Source organism: Corvus cornix, chromosome 4 (genome assembly GCF_000738735.6).
Source record: "Corvus cornix cornix isolate S_Up_H32 chromosome 4, ASM73873v5, whole genome shotgun sequence".
NCBI lineage: Eukaryota > Metazoa > Chordata > Aves > Passeriformes > Corvidae > Corvus > Corvus cornix.
Genome location: NC_046334.1, coordinates 26,671,326 through 26,695,358, shown reverse-complemented (window position 1 = coordinate 26,695,358; position 24,033 = coordinate 26,671,326). Strand labels below are relative to the sequence as shown.

Below are 24,033 nucleotides of genomic sequence, written 5' to 3'. Positions count from 1 at the left end.
CCGCACAGGACAGCCCCAAGAATCACACCATGTGCCTGAGAGCATTGTCCAAACGCTTCATGAACTCTGTCAGGCTTGGTGCTGTGACCACTTCCCTGGGGAGCCTGTCCCTGTGCCCAGCCACCTGAGTGAAGAACCTTTTCCTGATATCCAACCTAAACCTCCCCTGACACAACTTCATGCTGTTCCCTCAGGTTCTGTCCACAGGTCACCACAGAGAGGAGATCAGTGTGAGCTTCTTCCCCACGCGAGGAAGCTGTAGACTGTGGTGAGGCATGCATTAGATATGTGGACAGCTCACACATGCTGAAATTTTGGGCTGCCCTTCTTTACCCTGATATCTCCATAAGACACAGCCTGCTCAGGACAGATTCTCACCCCAATCATGAGGGATGCAATGACAATCACACCCAGCATCTCCTGTATGACAACATCCCATGAGCTATCTCCCTCCTAACAAGCTTAGGCAGTGCTGTTTGCTCGTGGTGGTGTCATCAGCCCCTTGGTACTTCCCAAAAAGCCACAAGGCTACAGGGAACGTATTTGGCTGGATCAGCACAGCTACACCCCTGTGAAGCTAGAGCCCATCCAATAGTCATAGTCCCAAGGCTCACACATCTTTGTTTCCCGGAAAAAAAAACGTAGCTGGGCCATGTATTTGTGCTAGATGCTGCAATCTGTGGCTGCCCAGAGCTCTAGTTTGCTGTAGATACATTGCTATAGCCAGCCACAGGGCTTTCCAAAGGGACTGGCAGCATCCACTCACTGCAGGAGAGGCGTGCTGAAGGTCACAAGCCTACTGTTCCCTGCAAAGCTCTTCCTTTGCAATGGCAAGAGCACATCCCAAGGGTGCCCAGGGCAAGAGAAAAGCTAGTGGTTCCCTGGAAAGCAGAGCCAGCAACCCATTGCCTTGATGCTCCATGTCTTTGTTTGATAGCACTGCAGAGATGAGGTGAGGTCCTGCCAGGAGCTCTGCTGCTTCTGCTGGGCTTGATCTTCCTGGAACCAGGATATTTTGGAGACCCTGTGCTTGGGTCTAATGCTGGCTTATGGCTGGCTGTTGACCTGTGGGTTTAAAAGGTTTTGAGAAGGGGATTCACAGAGTGGCTGACCAGTAGGCTTGTAGGAAAAGGGGTTAAACCAGAGCACTGGGCAGAATGAAAGAGGGTGCCACCCTGAAAGGAGAAAGTGAGTGCAATTCTTTATGTCCCAGGATTTACTGGCACAGTCCCTCCAAGGAACAACCAAATGTTCGATGCTGACACTCCTACATTGCTCTGAAGGAAAAATTCAGAGACAGACCACTGCCAGAAAGGTGGCTGTGCCCTGGAGGGCGGATGTCAGCATTTCCCCATGCATTGGGCACCTCCTGGGAGACTGCCAGTCTCTGAGAAAAGCCTGGCACACCTTAAAAATCAGGACCTTGGTAGCTTCTGGGCATCCCGCTGGAACAGACAGGCCAGATTACAGGAGATTTAAAAATCTTCCCTCAGGTTTTCCAGGGAGAGCTTGTAGGGCATCTTACCAACAGCCGCCCGAGACAAGGTTAAGTTACAATGAAGAGTAGTGTAGGCAACATCTTTTGCATTTATTCATTTAAAGTTGATTAAATTAAAATTCTGGCAGTTAAATGAAAGAAAGACTGCATCTTGGAAATTAAAACCCTGCCCTGGGATGGGGAATTAGCCTCCAAAGCAGAAAGCCCATTTGAATACTTCTTATGAGAAAACTGAGGCAGTGTCAGAGTCATGGCTACAGGGCTCTCTCCTCCAGTTGTTTTCCAGTCTCATCCTAGTGAGTTTGACATGGCAGCAGCAGAGTTGTCCCAGATGTTAAGCTCTGGAGACTATAGGATTGTTTTAAATAACGTGGGCTGCTTGATTAGCTGAACCAACCTCTCTGCCAACACACTTGCTATGTATGGCAAACGCACAAACATTTTTGGCTTCAAGCACAATTTCCATGTCATCAATGCAAAAAATTAAGTGGGCATAGTATGTCATAAAGGTAAGAAGACAATCCAAACCTCGTACCTCACCAAAACACAAAAGAAGTCCCTTATTTACTTACCATTTCAGGAAAGAAACAATTTAATCTACCAGCCACAAATATAACACTAATTTAACTTGGTTGCTGTGAGCACTAGGAACTTGATACAGCAAGCTCCTCTGTGAGAAGGCAATTGTTTCTATTTTTGTAGGGACTGGTATTCATGAGATTAAGCAAGATGCTCTGGATGCAGCCCCAGCTCCCTGGGTGCCTGTTTTTGGGCAGTACTGCAGCAGCAGTGTTTTTCATGGGGCTAAAAGCCCAGTCAGTGTGAAGCTGTGTGCAGTGCAGTTTGATCTGGCAGAGAGCAAAAGCTGCCATGAATCATGAAATAAAGCCAAAATGCCCATCCTGCATGAGACTTTTGCAATCTTGTTCAAAGGATTTAGGCAATGTTTTTCCAGGGAGGAATACAAACCCTGACTATTTATGTCTCTTGCTCCCATCAAATTTTCATGGAGTGCTCCTCCCCTTTGCTTGAGCATTGGAATTTCTCTGCCGGTTCCAGGCTCAAGGCAAACAGACACTCAGCAGTAAAGACTAAATGCAGCACATAGCAAAGCCCGTCACAAAATGTCGACTCTACAATAGCAAATAGCTGCAGTTGCCTGAACTGCTGCCCTTCTTGCTCCCACTGCCCACCTTCCTGGCATCTGCTGGGTAAGAGGAACAGCTGCTGGTGATTGACTTTGGAAGCAGGGGCTGCATGGTGATGCCAGACTGCCAGGGGCTGACCCCATCTTGATGCTTTTCATCTCTTAATCCTAAAGTCCCGAGGGCTAGCAGGAGAGGGGAAAGTGACAGAAGTCCCCAAGCAAAACTGTGCTTGGGAAGTGACCAGATTTGTACCAAGTCCAGCCAGCATGATCACTACTGTTGGGCCTCCCAGGCTAATCAGCTGAAGGTGATCTGTGGCCAGCCTGATGTCAGCATGACATTCCTGGAACCCCACACTCATCCTTGTCTTCTAAGCTCCTGTGGTATGAGAAGCAGACAGCAAGGCACATTTCCCAGTGCAGCTGATATCATTTCCAACACTGCCAATCAAAAAGGAAGACACGAATGGGCTGTGAAGAACAAAAGCACATGTGCGTATATTTTAAAACCGTTTGGGTCTGCAGCACTGGCCATTCTCTCCCCAGGAGTGCACTGTGCCACGTGCTCCAGTACGTGCAAGTGCTGATGCGGAAGAGCAGCATCCTGCAAGGCAATGGGAGAGCTTTCACGTTCAGCACGAACCTGCTCCTGTCATCCTTTTCTGTGTCTGCCAGAGGTAACTTGGTTGTTTAACACAATGTGTTCTTGGTTGCCCCAAAGAGCTTTTGGAGAAGAATTAGCCTGGAAATATGTGACAATTCACTGTGTGGTAGAGATAGGGATGCAAGGAGTACTCCTATGCATGAAATCCTACATCTGGGATTTACACTGGGCTTGGGCTCAGACCCAAGCTGATGGTGCAAGGTGAGAAGCACCACTTCTGGCTGAAGAATGAGGGTGGGCCACACCATGTCCCAGCAGGATGTCAACAGAAAGCTGTGCAAGTACATGCCAGCTGCAGCAGGGATGCCCTATCTCACAGGCACCTGGCTGCCAGCTGCAGCTCTCAGGATATCAATGCATGGATTAACCCCTATCCTGTCTGAGACAGGCCTTTGGAATGTCCAGGAAAGGAACAAAATGGAAATTCTGCAGTTCATCTGCAGCCAAGATGTGCCCATGTCTCAGACACTCTGCCCAACAATGGTCTCCCCAGTGCCAAAGAGCACCAAGGATTTTTAAAGGTCTGGGGTGGTTTCGACACCATGGACAGGGTAGGTATATTCAACCTTGAGAGGGCAGATGCAAGTGGGCAAGGAGGAACTGTCTTTCACCCTGTTAAGCTCTCAGGTGTCCTGTTAGAAGGAAGCAAGTGGAGCTGGTTTCTTTCCACAGTACAGAACTGAGAGGAGGAAGTCTCCATTGTTTTGATATTGAGGTTTGTAAGAGTTCAAAAAGGAATACCTTGAAGAAAAAGCCATCAAGGGCTATTAGAAGGAGACACAATGTCTGGCTCAAGAAATGCTGATCACTGAAACCGGGATGAGGTTGCAGGGAGAACTGCACATTTTCCCAGTTCTCTCTTCCTTAAGCATAATTTCTTCTTCATTGTGGCTTTTTTTTCCCCCCCTTAATTTTGTTCAAAGCTCCTCGGGGAATAAGAAAGGGGATAATATGTGGAGCACAGGCTGTCCCAGGGTTATAATGCTTTACTGCTCACTGGCAGTAGGTAAGATCAGCTGTGATAGCCTGAGAGGAGGGCAGATTGGCCTGTTTTATAGCCTCCTTTGTCTCCCTGCAGCTCTCAGTACTGCTCAGTCATTAAAGAAGTGACCCTGAAAAGCATTGGCAGAGGATGAGGTCTGCTGTTGTTTCCTGCACGAGTGGCTTCACCATGTGCTTCGCATCACAGTGGGCTGCACTGTCACCCCAGGCCTGGAGCAATCAAAGCAGGTGAGGCTTTAATGCAGCACTGAGAGCAGGAATCAGTGGCTCCAGGGTGACATCATGAGACAAGGGGGGCATCCTGGTCCAGGACACCAACTGTGCTCCTGGGAGTGAGGACCAAGTGCACCTAGATCCCAACCTGCACCATGGTGTTCACGGAGGGAACACGCATGAGTGGGTTGGATGAGAAGCCGTGATATACCTGCTACCTGCTCCAGCTGAGCCTCGCGTCAGTAGCCAAGTGCAGATGCAGCCTTCAGTATGTAAAGAACGAGAAAAAATCTGCAGGCAGTTGGAAATCAGAAAGCCAAACTCCCTTCTATAAAAACCCCAAAGAAATCTGGTCAAAGGTGGGTGGGGAGGAACTGTTCTGGAGGCATGTTAAAACCAGGCTAGTTTTCCAAGCAATGGTGAATCAGATGTTTTCCTGTGAAGTTATATGCATCTAGAGAGAGATGACAAAGACAATTATTTTTCTTGGTGTGCCTTACTAAGCAGCTAAAAGCAGTGATGTGAAGCTAACTGGGATCTGTGATGGCAAAGCAATGTTGGATTGGCTGCTTCTGGTAGAGGAGGACCTTTTCTCATTATTTGAGTTTTTACTCTGTTAGATAATGAGGTCAGCCAGGGAATACAGTGAGAAAGCATCTTTACCTGGGCTGTTCACTCTTGTGTTGAAGGGATGTGTGTGGAACCAGAGATGGAGTATGGACAAGGAAGAATTTGGAGTTATTAAATAGAGGACGGAAAACAGAACAGAAAGGGAAAATGCTGTGTGGGGTGGGTTGGGTTTTTTTGTTTTGTTGGGTTGTTTGTTTTGGGGGTTTGGGGGTTTGTTTTTTGTTGTTGTTGTTTGTTGTTGTTGTTTTTGTTTTGTTTGTTTGGGGTGGTTTTTTTTGTTTTTTGTTTTCTGGGGGGCGTTTTGTGAAGAGTTTTACTTTCTTTGGAGAAGAGCAAGGTGTGGCCAGATGTTTTTTTGTTTTTTTTCTGTGGTAAAGAGTTTCCAAGTTTCCTTGGAAAAAGGAAGAAACTTCCAGATCCTGGTCACAAAAGTTAGAAACTTTTAGAAAAGTTAGTCGGTGCAAGGTAGCATCTTGCCTGAAAGCAGGACTGGCTGGAGGGGTGAGCAAGAAGTGGGTGTGACAGTGTGGCTGCTTTCAAGAGTGGAGGCACTGTGCCAGAAAGCATGGTGGGACACAGAGATGAGGCCAGAGGAGACAGTGAAGGGTCAGCCACTGCTCATGACAGCTGGCAAGGCATCCATAATGATGAATTCAATCCCAGTCACTATAAGCAGCAGTGAATTCTGCCCTTTTTCCAGCCACAGGCTCAATCTTCGCAGGCAATCTCCCCCATCTGTGCAGGAGATGCGCAACTGCTCAGGGATGGGCTGCTCACCTTCCCACTCTCTTGGCCATGCCCTGCAGCAATGGGGAACAGCAGCACTTCACACTGCTCTAAATATCATGTCCAGGATACACTGACCTCATGGACCTGCCTGGCAGGAGACACCTCAGTGAAGCAGGGTATCAAAGGACTGGAAACAGTCCTTCAGCATCCATATAGGTGTGTGTGAATCTGTATATGCATCTGTCTATATATGTGTGTGTGTATACACAGAGATGAATGTGTGCCACCAAGTGGCAGGCCCCTCGTGTCCTCCTAGCAGAGCTACCTCAGAGAGCCCTGTATGCCTGCAGTCCTGGGGAGATGCTTCTGCCTTGTTGGTGCAGGCTGGCAGTGATTTTTCCTTCCTGCTCCCAGTGTGGAAGGATCAGAACCCCCGAGCCAAGTCAGAGCTACCCAGGCGAGGAGGCTTGTCCCCACCATCCTGTCCTGGGCTAAACCTGGGCTTGGCCTTCTCACAGCAACTGTATCACCTTGTCCCGCCTCCCAAGGCGAGACAAGGTGCAAGGGTGCAGGGAAGCTTTGAGCAGGGTGTGGTGACAAGCTGTGAGGCTGAAAGTTGGGGTGTGCGACAGGGCTGCTGTTAGGCTGAGCATGGCAGCTGCAGGTGGACATCCTGATTTCCTTCTCTGTTCCCTCCAGGATATCCTCATGGATAACTCACCGAGCCTGGGAGAGCAGAACAAAGCAGGACCTTCCTGCAGTCTTCTGCTGCTCCCCAGTGGCGGCGTGGAGAGGCACCACAGGCGGATCCTGATGGGTGAAGCCCGGACGGGAGACGGTGAGGGAACTACGGCATCTCTAAGTGGAGGTCGTGATTTCCTTCTCCATCTTCCCCAGATCTCACAGTTAATTCTCAGCGGGCTGGGGAACAGTAGGGTGACGAGGATGTGGGGGAGACATAATCACAAGCCTAGAGTTTTTTTGAAAAGAAGCAAACATTTTTGGAACCTTTCAGGGCAGTAGACAGTACCTTGTGGGTTTATTTCCCCAAATCAATGAAAGCTCAAAACGGTCTCAATTTCCTTATCCTGATAATTCACTTGCTTCTTAAAAACATCTTCCTCCCCAGTTGTGTTCTGAAATAAAACCATGAAGGCAAACACATCAAGTTTCCAACCTGCCTAGGGTGTTGAAAGCATGTAGCTCTTTTAACTGCTGAGAACAAGAAATTGTTTCCTTACTGTATTCATAAAATTAGTCCTCCAAATGGCCTGAACGTTGTTCCTTTCAAACCCCTTTTAATTAAGGGAAATAATACTGTGGTAAACAACGCTGTTTCTTTAAGCATCTTGCCAGGCTGTATCACAGCAGGTCCTAATATTTCCCAGTTCTCCCCAGTAGTGCCTTAGGTTTGTAAGCTTTTATTTTTCAAAGCTGTTTGGCCTTTGGGACATGGGAGGATATCCCAACCAAAAGTCTCAGTGTTGGTGCTCCCCCTGCCTGTGCTGAGGCTCTTGGAGGCTGGAGGTGCCACTTGTGAGACCACTCTGTTCCTCATTAAAATACCCCCCGAGGCAGGTGCTGCCACCATCCCTGTTTGCTTTTGCTGGGCACTGAGCTGGCCGTAAGGGTGTAGGTTGGAGGGACATTTAAGCAAAAGAGAGACAATGCTGCTAAGACAGCAAAGTAGAAAAATGACAAATGAAAGACAATGTCTCCCACCATTTCCTATCCCTCTGGCATGGCATCTGTCACCCACTTTGCCAGGCTGTCCCAGGACAGAGTTACTGAGATTACCTGATATGTCAGGGAGTCTGGGCACCAGACCAGGGCACCACTCTGCAAGTCTCATGGGAGTGTTGCTGTCAGTGTGGCTGTGGGCCAGACCCTGAAACAGGAGTTGTAGTTCTTGAGAGCACAGGATTGAAAAAGGGTTTTTGTTACCTGGAAGAAGCTTCGGTTTCTGAAAGGTAGTTTGTAATGCTATCTCTTTTTATTTTATTTTATTTTATTTTATTTTAAGCATTGAATAAGATGATTTCCTAGGAAGAAATAGGTATCTCATGAAATCCAGTTTTCCCACTGGCATAAATTTTAGTCAACAGATTGCAGGCAGTTTAATTTTGAGTATAGTCAGGCCACACAGCACAGAGGCAAGTAGAGCTGTCCTTTCTTTACGGAAACAAGATTGCAGAAGTTTGATAACTGATGGGAGGCCGAGTGTCCCACAGATTTTTTTGTTTTTGTTTTTTTTTTAACAGCATGATGTCCCTTATCTTTAGGAAAAGGCTGCTTAGAAGTTACTGAAAAGGAACAGGAATATGCCAATAACAAAAAGAGAATGGGATCAATCACATAGCAGAAAGGATACCTGTAATTTTCTATGAACAATATAAAATCAATCACACTATTTAATGTGAAACTGCCTCTGGATATTTGAAAAAAAACTGGTTTTGCTGTATTCAGAATAGTTAAAGGTGTTAATGGGACATGGTGCTAAACTTTTTAATAGCATTTTTCATGCTGCTGTTCACATGAGCACAGATTTGTTCCCTCTCATTTTGGTGCCAGCCTTCTCCTATCATCAAGCCCCCCTTAGATTTTGGAGGCAGAGAAGGGAGAATCTAAATGTCAGTGAGAAAAGAAGACTTCCCCACTGATGGAACTGTTAAGAAAAAACAGAAAATATCAAAAAAATCTCTTCAGAAGTCCAGAAAAAAACAACCAGTACCTCACAGAGCAGAAGTCATTGTAGGTATGTATGAATATAATTATGTACGTTGGGCTATTGTTTATACATACATGTACCTGTATGTTCTTTTATCTATACACATGTGTGTAAAATATTTTGACTTTAAATCATGCTTCAAAAAAAATCTCCTGCATTTTAAGGGGCTGGACACACCAGGTCTCCTCTCCCTCACTGCTGCCCCAGATTCCCAAGCTAAGGCTCAGGTGCACTGGGCATTTCCACCACACCCACTAACTTCTGGACCCTTTTTCACAGTCCCTCTGCTGCCACTTGCCCTTCCCAGCCAACCAGTGTGAGGAGTTATGGCTTTGGTGGTGTGGGTACACTGTGGGGTGGCAGACCTGGGGTACAGGGCACATCCCCAGGGACCTAACACAAATCTCAGCATTGGCCTACAAATGTGAGGAGGGCATGGGAGCTTTCTGGATAGTCTTGGGGTTGCCTGGATACTGCTCTGTCCTTTCTACTCTCTTCCCCGACCACTAGGACCACTTTGCCTGAAGTTCCTGCCACAAGGGTGCTCATCATCCCAGGGATCTGCACACTTGTGTTTCCTGGGGAGTGCCTGAGGAAGTCAACTGCCCAGAGCTACTGGGATGCTGCCCAGAGAGAGTGGACAGCTGGGTGTGGACACCACACCTTGGAACAAATATCTCCTGACCCAGAGCTGTGCAACACCCTGGTCTTTCCATCTGCCTGGGGGTGTCTCTGCTCTGAGCTTCCAGCTGACTTGGCTGTGTCAGAGCCCTACCTGTGCCAGCCTTGTGGCTGGTACCATCTTTTCTGTGGCATGCAGGAGATCATCCTGGAGCTTTCCCTTTCTGAGCAAGCCGGAAAACATGTACATGCCAGAACGTCTCACAGAAAGACAGTGGTGCTAGTAAGTGTGCACCCACTGCAGCAACTTTCCAGACTCAGCTCTCATGCAGGGCAGTTTGATGGGAAGGTTGGAGAGGATGAGTGCACAGCACCCACAGGCCAGGGATGTGCTTGGAGTACAGACTAGTCTTGGGGGTGGATAGACACTCACGCCACCACACGCAGCTGGCCGGGAGACAAGCCAAAAGGGATGGAGGGGCAGCACACCGGCAGTTTCCCCCGGGTGTGTAGCGAGAGGTCTGCAAACTCCCGTGCCCCGGGGCCATCTCCGCGGCTTGGGCGATTCCCCCGCTTTGCCTGCTCCTTTCCCAGGCAGTGGCAGGTGCCTTATCCTCTCGCCGGGCTGTTTTCCTCCCTCGGCCGCTGCTCTCCCTCTCCTTGTTGTGCTCCAGCGGCTCTTTCACAGCGCTCAAGGTCGAGGCCGGCCGGCCGGGGGGTGCGCGCAGCCCCGTGTTTTCGGGGGTGCCCCCGCGTTCAAGGCTGCCGCTGCCTTCCCACGCCCGGCGCAGGTGCTGCGGGCCCGGTTCTCACGGCCGGCTCTCACAACAACCCCCGCCCGGCCAGGCGGGGCGGGGGCCAGGGGTCCCTCCGCACCCCTCGGCTCTTGGCGAGCGGCGGGTCCCGAGAGCGCCCGGCCCGGGACCGCAGCTGGCCCGCCCGAGGCCGGCGACCCCCGCGTCCCGGCCGGGGGGCTCTCCGGGGCAGCGTGGCGCAGCTCCCGCGGCGGCGGGGCGGGCGGGGGTCTCTGCGGGCGGCGGGCGGTACCCGCGGTGCCCAATGGCCGCCCGCGCCCGGACATAAAGGCAGCGGCCGCGGCTCCGTGCTCCCTCCGCCGGCCGGGCCCCCCGGAGCCGCCCCTCCCCGCCGTCGCCGCCGCCATGGGCCGCCCCCCGCCGCCGCTCCGCCGGGTCCTCGTCTTCCTCAGCATCCTCCTGCCGCCGCTGCTGCCGCTGGCCGGGAGCGCCGCTGGCGCCGGGACACGCCGCGCCCGTGAGCCAGGACCAAGGGGGCGGGCCTGTGGGGAGGGAAATTCCTGCCTCATCCCAAGGGGCTGCGGTGGGCGCCCGCCGCATCAGGGCAGCTTCCTCATCCCCCCACGATGGGCAATGGGGGGGTCCCTGTCACCGAGGATGTCCCCGTTCTATTCATCCCCCGGTGATGTGCTCCTGCCCCCCGTGGCATACTTGTCAGCCAGACAGCATGGGGACCCCTGCGCCCCGAGGGACCCCGTACCGCTGCCTAGCGGCTTGGGGGGTCCCTGCCTTCCCTGAGCGGGGACGAGAGGTGCAGCTCTCACCTGTAGCCCCAGAGGAGATCCAGAGGTGGCCCTGGAAGGGACCGGTCCCTCCCCGCGCTGGGCTATGCCGGGACCCCCAGGCTGCAGGGGGGCTGTGCAGGTGGATGCCCGGTGCGGCCGCCCTGCCTGATCCCGGGCCCGTCTCCCTCTTGCCCGCAGCGGCCGCCAGCCCCACGTGTGCAGCCTCACGCCAGGCCGCCTGCGCTGCCGGCTGCATCCCCGTTCCCTGGCTCTGCGATGGCGAGCAGCAGTGTCCTGACGGCACGGACGAGCAGTGCGGTGAGTGGGGGAACACTGGCACCCATCCACTGTCGTGGGGTGGCCTGGGGGCTGTGCTGCATGGGCATCAAGGGGCCCTGGTGCTCTGGGGAGTGGCGGGGCAGGACAAGCCGGAGGCACCTCAGTCTTTGCTAGCTCTGCCTGTGTGGCATCCTGCAAGGACCTACGTGCCCCAGAGATCCTGGGGAATATCTGTGGCATGAGAACACACCCTGGAATCTATGTTCCTTGGGCTCTGCCAGCACCTGTCCCGTGCCAGGATGAAGTGGACCCTTGTTGTTCTGCCACAGCAGTAGGTCCCAGTGACTGTGTGTTGTCCCTGCAGATGTTGCCTGTGGTGGGGACCCCCATGTCTGGCAGTGTGACGATGGCCGGTGTGTTTCTAGCAGCTGGCGTTGCGATGGTGCCGCTGACTGCCTGGATGGCTCTGATGAGCAGGACTGTGGTAGGTACTCTCTGCTGGGGGCTCTGAGGGGGGGTGGTTCGGGATGCAGGGCAGGCTGGTGAGTGCTGCGCTGTTTCCTCAGTGTGTGGGACAAAGAAGGTGCAGTGTCCTGGCACCCACCACTGTATCCCGCACTGGGAGCTGTGCGATCGGCACCAAGACTGTGAGGATGGCTGGGACGAGGAGGGGTGTCCCCAGCAGCCCTGTCTGCCTGGGCAGTGGCAGTGCAGGAACAGGGTGTGCATCATGGCTGAGTGGAAGTGCAATGGGATTGATGACTGTGGTGATTCCTCGGATGAAGATGTCTGCGGTAAGCAAGAACACTGGATGCCCCTCAGTAGGGTGAGACCTGTCTGGGCCATGTGTGAATTAGGGAGTACTTTGTTTTCCTGGGCTCCAACTTCCCTTGGGATGGTGACAAGCTTCCCAGGAAGCTGTTGACGCTTTGCAGGGCCTTCCCAAGAGTCTGGGACCCATGGTTTCCCCTGTGCCCAGGGTATTGGCCTGCCCTGCTGACATGAGCTGTGTGTGCCATAGCCCCCTGTACACCTGGCATGGTGCGGTGCGATGAGGGCAAGTGTATCCTGGAGTCCCTGATGTGTGATGACAAGGATGACTGCCTGGATGGCACTGATGAGCCCAGCACATGTGGTGAGTTACATGCAGCTGCTGGCTGCTGCCCATCTGGGTGGGGCCAGGGGGAGGGGATTCACGGAGCTGTCCTGCCTCCTGTCACTCTTTTCTGTGTCCCCACAGGTCGGAGCTGCTTTGTACGCAACGGGGGCTGTGCAGAGACGTGTGCCGACACACACTGGGGAGTGCAGTGCTCCTGCGGGGCTGGCTGGGTGCTGCAGGCAGATGGGCAAAGCTGTGCTGGTAAGGGGAGGTCAGGGTGCATGTGCTTCGGTCAAAATGTGGCCTTGGCCACTGACAGCAGTCTCCATGGAGCCCATGCTTCTGGGGGAACACCTGCCTCTGCCCTGCTCCTGCCTGTGCATCACACACGGTCCCATAAAGATTGTGTCTAGATCATGTCCGAGCAGCAGCTGGTGCATTTTGGGGCTGAGGCCCATGTTCTGGTATCTAGAGAGCCTGCCTGTAGTCCCAGGGGAGCTAGCGGCAATACTGTCTGGGGCAGGTCCATGGCAGGCTGCTGATCTCACCTATCCGTGCAGATGTGGACGAGTGCTCCCTGGAGTACAGCCCCTGCAGCCAGCTGTGCAGCAACACCCCGGGCACTTTCAGCTGCGCCTGTCTCCAGGGCTACACCCTGCGGCATGGCACTGCCTGCGAAGTGGCAGGTAGGGAGAGGAGGGGAGCCCAGGCTGGCCGAGGGGCCAGGCAGTGCCCCTAGCTGGCCATGTCCCTGGTCAATGAGTGACTTGCCTCTCACCCTGGCAGACAATGCAACACAGATCTTGGTGGCCGTGGGGCAGGACCTGGCCCTTCTGGATGTACGGACCCAAGCTTACCGTCCCCTGCTCTCCACTGAGACCGAACCCCGTGCCCTGGTGTATGACCTGCTCCGAGAAACCTACTACTGGCTGACAGAGGACGGAGAGCTCCGTGTTCACCACCCAGGGAAAGGCACAAAGCCTCTCTATGCAGGTGAGGAGGACCAAGCCTGCTGGGTGCTGTAGCAGGGCTGAGATGGATGCTGAGAGCTGGCCTGCCACCCCAGTACTGCTTTTCCTGTATAGAGGAAGGGGCAACCTGGGTTTGCCTCACTGCCTGGAGCAGGTGTGCCTTAAAACTGCTCTGTCTCTACAGATGCCAGAGAGGTAAACAGCATTTCCGTGGACTGGTTCACAGGGCAGCTGTACTGGGCAAGCAGCCATCCTCCAGCCATCTGTGCTGGGCTGGGCGATGGCCGGGGTTATGTGACAGTGCTGGGGAAGGACATTGCACCAGAGCAGCTGACAGTACATCCAGCTGCAAGGTGAGCAGTGAACGACCCAGGGTTGGCCCAGGCTCCTGGGATCACGATACTGGTGCTGACCGTGTCATGCCTGCTGCGGGTCTATGGCAGCACTGGTATTATGCTGTGAAGTGGGTGCTTAGTGCCTGCCCCCAGGTCCCTGTACTGGGTCAACCGTGGACAGAGGGGCAGGGCAGTCATTGCTGCAGCCGGCATGGATGGCTCAAACCGGCGGGAGCTCACAGTTGTGTCCATGGAGGAGCCTGTGGGGCTGAGCCTGGACCATGTGGCTGGCAGGCTGTACTGGATCAGCGAGTACAAGGAGGTAGGGATGAGGGCGCTCTCTTCCACCCAGAGAGATGATAAGGTGGGAGTTGGGAGGGTGGCCCTGGTTCCCCTGTGTCCATGGCCAAAGCATGGGAGGGAGCAGGGAGTGGTGCCTAGGTCTGGCATACATTCCTGGGCTGGGAGGAGAAGCATCAGGGTCTGGGGATGCCACATGGGCACTGTGCCTTGCCTTGTCCCCAGTCCATCGAGACACTGCGGGTGGATGGCAGCGGGCGCCACTCCTTCCACGCTGTTTTGCGGAGCCATACGGAGCCTCTGGGCCTGGCCGTGTTTGAGAGCCGGTTCTTCTGGACCGATGGCACAGAGCTGGTGTCAGCAACCTGGGCCTCTCCCCAGGAGCACGCAGTGCTGCTCCGTGCCTCTATCTCAGCTTTCACTGTGCTGCATGCACTGCAGCAGCCTCCCCGTGAGTACCTTGTAGGTGCTGCACTGCTGCAGGGCTGGCAGCATGGCAGCAACCCCCACTACATCCCTGGGTGCTAGGAAAGGCTCACAGGGTCCTGAAGCTCACCAGGTCGTGCCCAATGGTTTGCCTGATCCTGTGACAAGGGGTTGTGAGGTTGGTTCAGAGGGGACCTATAAAACTGTAGGAAAGCTGCCAAGGCCTATGGCTTTGGGTAGACCTGAGCCCTCATGAGACATCATTACCCTGCCTCCAGCCCTTATCCAGACCCAGGACAGTCTGTGGTATTTGGGGATAAGGAGAGATATTGGGGTCATGACTGCTTGAGCTTTTAACATCCTCTTGCTCCCAGGGGACACTGCTGCATGTGCTCCGGGCCTGTGCAGTCACCTTTGCCTTCTGTCCCCTGTGCACCCTCGGGGCTACAAATGTGCGTGTCCAGAGGGCCTCTTCCTCCTGCCCTCGGGGAAGTGTGCAGGTGAGCAGGGTCTGGCTCTCTGGGGTGGTTTACATCCATGTGGGAGTTGGAGGAGGGCCATAAGGGGCTGTGGGTTTGCTGGGATGAGGTTCCCGGCACACACCAGTGCTGTGACATTTCTGTCTTGGTTCATGCTGGTGACCCCATCCAGTGTCCCTGGGGCTGTGCTCACACACTGCCCTTATGCCCTGCAGAGCTGTCCATTGTGTATGCATCAGGAAAGGCCATCTCCCTGGTGCATGTAGGCCCTGGAGCACACACCAAGCAGGTGCAGGAGTGGCAGGAGCCCTTCCATCTGCAAGATGTGGACTGGCAGAGGTCAGTACTCTATGGGACAGATGACCGTGGGACTCTGCTGCGTGTTGTGGGCCACCCTGGCAGGAGAGAGGCCATTGTGACTGGGCTGCCAGGTGAGACCCTATGGGGTGATAGAGGGCACCGTCCCCTTCCTGATGCTCCCTGAGGCCTGAGGATCTCCTGGGTGCAGAGCACAGTGGGCTGGTGGTGCCCACAGTGAGGCCATGTCAAGGCAGTGGGCAGCTGTGCCCTGGGTTTAGGGTCTAGGGGCACCCAGGCAGAGGTGCAGGGTCATGGGGCAGCCTCGTAACTGCTTGCATGCCTGCTCTTGCCAAGTGTGCTCTGCCCGTGTGGACATCCGCTCGGGGGACCTGTACTGGCTCGCATGTAACCGGAGGGACATCGGGGTGATCCAGACATCTGACATGTCCCCGCGCATCCTGCACCGGGCTCACAGCAGCATCCAACACCTCTTCTTGGACTGGCGGCGTGGTGCTCTCTACTGGCTGGCTCGCGGGCAGCCCCTGCAGCAGCTGAGCCTGGCGGGGGGTGCTCCGTGGGATGCCTGGAATGAGACGTGGCCTGGAGACCTGCCTGCAGCCATGGATAGCAGAGCCTTCAGCGTGCTCTGGAGCTCAGCCCTGGGTGAGCCCTAGTGGTATCTGGAGCAGGAAGTGGAGGTAGTAGACGTAGGCAGGAGTGATCAGCCATGTCCTAAATGCAGTATGTCCCTGCCTGAGCAGTAGGATACTCATGGGGCAGACTGTGTCCTGTGGCTGAGTCCCTGGCCTCAGCCATGAGGTCCCTGCCATAGCTGTGGGTTGTGCAGCACAGGGGGGGCCATGAGGGGTGCGGGCAGGCTCCAGGTCCTACCATGCCTCTGCCCCACAGGCCTGCGGGCGCTGAGTCTGACCAAGCGGCAAGCAGTCACCCTGGCACCCAGCTGGCCCCATGGCCTCATGGCCGCCTTTGAGCCATACCTGGTGTCGGCAAATGGGACAGCTCTGCTGCTGTGGGACCGGAGGACGCTGGCCCTCGTGCTGTCCATGCCGGCAGCAGGTGTGCAGGGAGCGGTGGCCTTCGTGGGCTCAGAGCTGCAGGCTGGTAAGAGCGGCTGTGGTTTTTTGCCTGGCACTGCTGCTGTACCTGATGTACCTGTACAGGCTGGGTGGCCTGTGCTGCTCTGAGCTAGGGCAGGGTGCCTGGCTACTGGTGGCCATGTGGGGTGCTCTGGGAGGTACCTGGAGTGTGGGGAGGGCACAGCCCCAACAAGTCCCAAATCCTCTGCCAGTGCCACCAAGCAAAGAGACTGCCGTGCCACTCCCTCCACCTGTGACAACCACTATGAGGACACCCACAAGCACCACTGCTACTGCTACCACCTCCACAACACCGCTGCCAAGCCAGACCACCATGGCACTCACCACTACTCCTGCACCAACCAGCAAAGCTACCACATCACAACCCACCAGACAGTCCACATCAAAGAAGACCACCCCAGCACCAACCACTGCCCGGACCACACCAACCACTGCCCGGACCACACCAACCACTGCCCGGACCACACCAACCAAGCCTACCACTGTGCAGGCAGCCAGCACCAGCACCACAGCCACTCGGTCTTTTACAACTAAGATCAGTTCCCCACAGCCAACCACTACCACCCCACACTCAAGCAGTTCTGCACGGGTAGTGACACCTACCCCATCCCTCCGGTCCAGCCCGGCACACCCCTTGACCTCAGTTCTCCATCTGTCCTGTTCTCGCACGCATGTGCTCTGCCGTGATGGCACTGGGTGCGTGGCCCAGGAGTACCTGTGTGATGGGGAGAACGACTGTGCAGACGGCTCTGATGAGGATGGGTGCGCCCAGCTCTGCAACACCCCAGGTAGGAGCCATTCTTCTGTCCCCTGTGCAGCTGTGTCACCCTGTGCCAGGGCTTGTGGCTGCTTCCTGGTGGGGTTTTTGGGACAGGGTCCTGGTAAAGTCTGTGTCCTGGGATCTGATGCTTGTGATGTGACATATTGGTTCCTTCTGAGCTTGGCACTGGGTTCAAGGTGCTGTTGGAAAAGGACAGAGTTGGTCTCTCTGCCCATAGTGACGTAGATGTGGCTGAGTTGAGACTGCCACAATCACCTTGCTCAGGACCTAGGCTGCTAGAGATTCACTGTCTAGGAGGGACCCAGCTCTGTCACTTGTGGGGCCTTTCTAGGTCACTGGAGGGCTAGCACAGGGTGTGGGCACCCTGGCGGCCTTCTGCAGGCAGTGCAAAGCCCCTTGTCTCCCCAGGGGCCTTCCACTGTGCGAGAGGAGCTGTGTGCGTCAGGGCGGGAGAGCGCTGCGATGGGGTGCCACAGTGCCCCGATGGCTCGGATGAGACAGGCTGCTGGACCCCCACGCAGGAGTGTGCCCTGCGCTGCGATGCTGCCACCCGCTGCATCCCCAAGAGCTGGCTCTGTGATGGCCATGCCGACTGCCTGGACCACACTGATGAGCAGGGCTGTGGTGAGACCCTGGGGCTGGATGGGACGGGCTTCTGGGATTGCATGCCCCACAGGTGGATGCACCAGGTTTCTTGTGGGTCCAGGAGCAGACACTGCCCAGGGCAACCTGCGGAGAGGATGGGGACAGTGCCCCCGCTCAGCCCTGGCCTTTGCCCACAGTGCTGAAGGAGTGTGGTCTGACTGAGTTTGCCTGTCGGAGTGGGCAGTGTGTGGCCCTGGCCCTGCACTGTGATGGTGACCACGACTGCCAGGACGGCTCAGATGAGGAGGGCTGTGCTGTGCCCCGGCCGCTGCTCTGCCGTGAGGGTGAGGTGACCTGTTCCCACAGCGGGGAGTGTGTGCCGGAGGCCTGGCGCTGTGATGGTGATGCTGACTGCAGGGATGGCTCAGATGAGCAGGTGAATGGAGCAGTGGTGACACAGCCTGTCCCCACTCATGCCCAGGAGGGCTGGTAGCCTTTCTCACCCTCTGCCTTGCAGGGCTGTCCTTGGGAGGAAGGGCTGTGTGGGGACCGGCAGTGGGGCTGCTCCCGTGGCCTTGAGTGCATCCCTGATGTCTGGCGCTGTGATGGAGAGACTGACTGCACAGATAGCAGTGATGAGGCTGGCTGTGAGCAACACCCTGATTTTCTCCCCTCTGTTTCACCCAGGGGTGGCTGGTGGGTACCCAGCACAGAGGGAGATGGGTATGTGTCTGTGCTGAGGTGAAGGGCCCTGTATGCTGGCTGCCTATTCCCAGCATCTGTGTTGGCTCCAGGTCCTGAGTAGCTCTTCTCCCTCTAGGGGCCAGTGGCCTTTGGGTTAATATAGCCTGAAGCCAGGCTACTGGCACAGCTCTGGATGTGGCTGCAGTGAGCTCTGGGCAGCCTCTGGGAGCGGCTAAATCTACCCCAGATGAGCAAAAGGAGCTGGTGGATGAGGCTCAGGGCAGCCTTCCCCACATGTCCCTGCAGGCCAGCCTGCTCCCTGCCAGAGTCACGAGTACCCCTGCGGGCTGGGGTCCTGCCTGAATGCATCCCTGGTGTGCAACGGCCGGCAGGACTGCGCGGATGGCTCAGACGAGGGGGGGAACTGCTCTGTGCCCTGCCAGCGGTCCTGCGCTCATCTTTGCTACCCCTCGCCCCAGGGCCCTGTGAGTGCCAGCAGCCCTGGGACAGGGGCTTGCCATGCCATGATGCCCTGGCCCAGCTGCAGAATGGAGCCTTGTGTCCCCAGGGTGGGCAGCTGATGGTCCCTTTCCCCACAGCGGTGCTGGTGTGGCCCAGGCTATCAGCTTGCTGAGGATGGTCTGTCCTGCATGGACATAGATGAGTGCACGGAGTGGGGCAAGGGAGCCTGCAGCCAGACATGCCTCAATGCCCCAGGGTCCTACAGCTGTGGCTGTCTCCCTGGCTACCTGCTGGAGCCCGATGGCCATGTCTGCAAACTCACTGGTAAGTCCTGGGGTGGCCTAGCAGCACTGAGCATCCTTGGCCCTCTAAGGTATGCCAGGGGCTGGTGGATACTTGTCCCCCTATGTCTGCTGCCCATGGGGAACCTTGTAGTCCTGTGAATGGCCCTGTCCCCCCTGCCATGTTGCCTCCCAGGCCCCATTCAGCTGTGAGCTGCTGTTTGCCAGCCCATGGCTGGTCCGAAAATCCATCTGCACTATCTGAGAACATCCCGTGTGGTAGGGCTGAGTTCCAGCTCCAGTGCCTGTGAGTGCTGTGTGCCTTGCCTGCATGTGCTGGGACCACTAGTGCTGAGCAGGGTCTGTGTTGCCCCAGGACCAGAGCCCAAGCTGCTGGTGGCTGTGCAGTCTGAGGTGTTGTCCTATGGCCTGCGGAGTGGGCATGAGGAGGTGGTGCTGGCCACTGACAAGGATCGTGTTGTCTTCTCACTTGACTATGACTTGGTGGAGAGGAAAGTCTTCTGGATGGACCTGGCCACAGAGAGCATCCACTGGCAGGATCTCAACTCGGGAAAGAGAGGCACACTGGTGAAAGGTGGGCTGTGACAACACGGGGTTATCAAGGCTGGCTTCTGTCCCTGTGCAGTCTCCAGGCTGCAGTGGGGTGCCAAGCTGTGATCCCTTACGTGGAGGAGTGCTAGTGGGAGCAAGGTTGGGAGGAGCCAGAGCTCCTGGGATGGAAGGGACCTGGGCTGGGAGCACTTTGCCAAAGGGCCATGCAGCTGTCATCCCACACAGGTTCTGCCTCTTGGATGCCTTTCAGGTGTGAGATCAGACTGTATAGCAGTGGACTGGCTTGGGAGAAACCTGTACTGGACAGATGGGGCAGCAGGGCAGGTGCTCGCCACTCGCTTGGGGGCTGCCTGGCGAGGGATACCAGAGTACACTGTGGTGATGGATGGAGACCTGGACCAGCCCCACTCTCTGGTGCTCCAGCCTCTGGCAGGGTAAGTCTGGGACAATGGGGCGTGGGGACCTCCTTGCCATCCTTGCCCTGCCCCATTTTCTTCCATGGAGGCAGGTGAGAGGCTGGGGAAGAGGTGGGATGGCCTCACCTTGGTGCTGTCAGGACTGTGTAACAGAAGAGCCCAGACACCTGCCCTGCCCTGCATGGAGCTCTCAATATATCTGTGATGGGATAGGAAGCTCAAGGCTGCTTTTCTGGGCTGCCTTGGTGCTGGGATGATGCTGTGTCAGGGCCATAGGCCTGCACCTCTCTTCCCACTAGGCTGATGTACTGGTCAGAGGTGGGGAGCCATGCACGACTGATGGAGGCCAGTATGGATGGGAGTCGGCGGCACGTGCTGCTGGCCCAGGGACTGGGCTGGCCCACAGCACTGGCCCTTGACCTCCCCACCCAGAGGATCTTCTGGCTGGATGAGAAGCTGGGCAGTGTTGGTTCTGCACATCTGGACGGCAGCAGTGTGAAGGTGTGGTGGGGCACTGGTGACAGGGCCCTGATGGGGACGGGGGTGGGCACTGACAGCCTCTCTGACAGGTCCTGAAGCTGCGCTGGGTCCGGAGCCCCTTTGCAGCAGCTGTGTGCGAGGGGCAGCTCTACTGGTCGGAGAGGAAGACATGGTCCGTGCAGCAGGTGGACAAGGCCAGTGGCAAGAACAGGACCGTGCTGCTCAAACGGCAGGGGCAGCCCCACGGCCTCCAGGTACCTATTTGGAGAGCCCCAAACCATGCTGTGCCAGCACTGCTGATCTCCCATCCTGCACAGCCCTTTGTCCTCTGAGTGCGGAGGCACTGGGAGCTGTACCCCCATCCCAGTGGTCCTTGGGCAGCAGTCTCTGTGGCCAGGTGTCTCTGGTCCTGTTGGAGCATGTCTGCCTCACCATCCTGCCCCGAGCTGGGCTGCGTGTGGGCCTTGGGAGCATGGTGTGGTGTCAGCGGTGCTCAGTTCTGCCGGCAGGTGCTGATGGAGCTGAGCCTGAGCCTGCTGTCCTGCAGGTGATGCATCCGGCCCTGCGCCCCACAGCCCCCAACCCGTGTGAGACGCGTGGCTGCTCCCACCTGTGCCTGCTGAGCGCCAGGCACACTGGGCAGTGCCGCTGCCCTGCCAGGCTGATGCTGGCCGCCAACGAGACCACCTGCCTGCCCGTCCGCGATTCAGCCTTTGCCCTCCTGGTGTCACCGGCAGCTGTGGCACAGGTAGCATCCTCTGGAGCCAGCCCTGTGGGCTGCTGTTCTCACTGCTGTCAAGGAAGAGGGGTCCCCATCTTAGTGCTGCCTTCTTCCTCTAGGTCTACCTGAAGGACCTGCCTGCAACAGCTGGATCCCAAGGGCTTCCCCCACACCGGGCCTTGCCCTTGGCCAAGGTGAGCCGCCTGACAGCCGTTGACTATGCAGTGAAAGACAAGAGTTTGTACTTTGCAGAGGTGGGAAGCAATTCCATTGGACTGCTGCGCCTGAAGGACTGGGGGCGGCTGTCCTGGAAGAAGGCAGTAGCTGTGGAGGGCACGGTGACATCCCTGGCCTTGGACTGGCTGAGTGGGAACCTTTACTGGATCGGGGGGCAGCCGCCCAGCATCCATGTGGCAGCTCCCAGGGGGCGGTGGGCCCTGGCACTACTCAGCGAGGGGCTGCAGGGTGCTGCCTGGCTGGCACTGTGCCCTCGTGCTTCCACCATGTGCTTTGTCACAGCAGCTGGCAGCCACAGGCATGGTGCCGTGGTGGAGTGTGCGGCCATGGACGGCACTGGCCGCAGAGCAGTCTGGAGGAGAGCCCGGGCTCCCACTGGCCTTGCCTTTGGGGGTGCTGGCTCCAGGCTGTACTGGGCAGACCATGGTGAGTGAGGGCTGAGGCAGGGCACTGCTGGGGATAGCAGTGGTGCAGGCACTACCTCCACAAAGCACAGCCTGGCGCAGCCCTGAGGGGCAGCCTGAAGCCCTCTCTGTCTCCACACTGAAGCCTCTCCATCTGTGCCCTGCAGAGAGAGGTACTATCAGCAGTGTTGAGCTGGATGGATCCCGCTTCCGGGTGGTGCGGGAAGGGCTGCATGGTCTTTCACTCTTTGCCATAGGAGAAGGCTTTCTGCTCTGGAGCACGACCTCTACCAATGGTAGGTCTGTTTGCTGTGCTTTAGGACACTAAAGCACTACTACTGCACTAGGACACGGGGTTCTGCCAGTCCTTCTGGGGTGCAGGCTTGGCCCTCTGTGGGGTGAAGGGCAAGCTAGGGGACCCCCACCTCCCATCTCAGGCACCCCTGTGGGAGGAGGTGGAGCAGTGCTGACCCCATGTGTCTTCAGGCTCCAGCAAGATCTGGCACAGCCGGCTGGAGCAGGCTGACAACTGGTGGTTCCCGATGGAGCAGGAGTTGGTAGCCATGAGGATTTACAGCCAGTTCTCACAGGAAGGTGGGTCTGGGACTGCCCCAGCCCAGGACATCTGTGGGGTTCAGCTGTGCCTTGTGGTGGCCAGGCTAACCGGCGCTGTTTTGGCAGGCGCCAATGGCTGTGCAAGGAGCAATGGGGGCTGTGCCCAGCTCTGCCTGCCCAACCCTGCCGGGCGGCAGTGCCGCTGCTCTGCCGGATACCACCTGGTGCATGGGGCAGCGTGTGCGCTGGCACCACCTTGCCCGGCCCCACTCCAGGCCTGCCCCGACCTCCAGAGCTGCATTTCCAGAGAGCAGGTCTGTGACGGGCGCTCCGACTGTGCCGACGGCTCCGATGAGTCTGACTGTGAGTGCCTGCCCACAGCCAGGGTGTGCTGGGGTCCTTGGCACAGGGAAGCCTGCCCAGTCTCCCCCAGTTTGGGAACGGGGTCTTACCTGCGTCTCTGCTGATCTGTGCCCATCCCTCCAGGCGCCTCAGTGAAGGTGGGGATGCAGGTGCCTGCAGTGGCACCATCAGGAATGTCCCACATAGAGGAAGAGAAACCAGTCTCATCCATAGCTGCACCCCAGCCTCAGCAGCCCAGCCCCAGCCTGTCGGCAGCTGCTGGCCCCCAGGAGCATGGAGAGCCCTTCGTGGTACCCCCCAGCACAGAGGAGGTGCTGGGGGCTGTGCCCTGCAGCAGCGAGACATGCAACCTGCGCGGGGACTGCGCCATCGAGGCTGGCCGAGTGACATGCCACTGTGCCCTGGGCTACCGTGGCGACTACTGCGAGGAGGCCGAGGTGCAGCCCCTCGCAGGACCCATTGTCCTGGGGGTGGCTGTGCTCCTGCTGCTCGCTGCTGCTGCTGTGGGGGCCCTGGCCTACATGAGGAGGCGGGACAGGCGGAGGAGGTGAGCTCTGGGGCTGGGCTGGGCCAGGTACAACTGGGAATAGAGAGGGACAGGGACACTGTGGAGTCCTGATGGGCTATGTGGAAAGCTCCAGTCACCCCAGCAGGCTATTACCAGGGGTTGTGGCAGGACCTTGGGATCTGCCCCATCTCTAGGAGATGGCCATGCCATTCTCAGTGTACATTTTTCCCTCTTCAGGACCTCAAGCACTGCTTCAACTCGGGTGCTGACCTTGTACCACCGTGAAAGTGATCCTGAGGAAGAGGATGAGGAGGAGGAGGAAGAGCTTCCCCCCAAGAGTGATACATTTGTGAATGAAGCTTATGAAGGGAAAGAAGTGAGTAGCATCTGGAGCAGGCCCTGCTAGGGACTCCTCTGCCACCCTGCAGTGCCCCAGGGCCCAGTGCTGGCATGGTCCCCACTCCTGAGGCAAGCTCTGCCCTCCTGCTGAGGGAGAGGGGAAAGACCTGGGGCGCCTAGAGTCTGACAGGGCTGTCCCACTCTGCATGTGGCTGGAGCCCCTGTGCTAAGGTGTGGGGTGGGCTTAGAGAGACTGGGTCAGACTCACCCCTGACACAGCCGTCTGTGATTTCTGCAGGAGCTGCCAGCCCTGCTGAGGAAAGGACCATCTCACATCAACACCGTATTCTCATAAAGGAACAATGTGCCGCATCTCTTGTGCCACTGTGGTTTGTGTGCGGGCCGGGGAGGGGAGGTTTTGCTCTTTCTAGATGTCTAAGACCTAGGGAACATAAGAATCCAGACAAAAAACATTTGGGAGGTTTATCAGGAAGTCTCCAATCCCAACACACTCTCTGAGACTGTCCCTTGAGCTACTATCCCTCTACAGCAAGGCTTAGCTTGC

General features: G+C 56.4%; 1 protein-coding gene across 1 annotated transcript; it reads left to right on the top strand.

Annotated features, from left to right (window-relative positions):
- The first annotated feature begins 3,851 nt into the window (after positions 1 to 3,851).
- On the top strand, positions 3,852 to 23,840 carry LOC104697308 (low-density lipoprotein receptor-related protein 2-like). Its single transcript, XM_039551574.1, has 35 exons — positions 3,852 to 3,860; positions 6,583 to 6,721; positions 9,827 to 10,504; positions 10,971 to 11,090; positions 11,416 to 11,535; positions 11,618 to 11,845; positions 12,073 to 12,186; positions 12,292 to 12,411; positions 12,711 to 12,836; positions 12,937 to 13,143; positions 13,306 to 13,474; positions 13,610 to 13,778; positions 13,982 to 14,207; positions 14,557 to 14,682; positions 14,877 to 15,092; positions 15,316 to 15,624; positions 15,871 to 16,083; positions 16,271 to 16,867; positions 17,269 to 17,484; positions 17,643 to 17,881; positions 17,963 to 18,092; positions 18,436 to 18,614; positions 18,729 to 18,915; positions 19,249 to 19,467; positions 19,696 to 19,879; positions 20,161 to 20,362; positions 20,431 to 20,595; positions 20,889 to 21,089; positions 21,182 to 21,725; positions 21,871 to 21,999; positions 22,190 to 22,297; positions 22,385 to 22,621; positions 22,745 to 23,168; positions 23,367 to 23,505; positions 23,767 to 23,840. The coding sequence occupies exons 1-35, from the start codon at positions 3,852 to 3,854 to the stop codon at positions 23,821 to 23,823; spliced, it is 7,446 nt and encodes a 2,481-aa protein (XP_039407508.1). The 3' UTR covers positions 23,824 to 23,840.
- Positions 23,841 to 24,033: the final 193 nt, after the last annotated feature.

What these genes read in the sequence shown, in the direction of transcription:
- LOC104697308 (XM_039551574.1), top strand. An exon ending in GCTCTGGAGCTCAGCCCTGG is followed by an intron (nt 15,625 to 15,870) that starts GTGAGCCCTAGT and finishes TCTGCCCCACAG; the next exon opens with GCCTGCGGGCGCTGAGTCTG. An exon ending in TAGCAGTGATGAGGCTGGCT is followed by an intron (nt 18,093 to 18,435) that starts GTGAGCAACACC and finishes ATGTCCCTGCAG; the next exon opens with GCCAGCCTGCTCCCTGCCAG.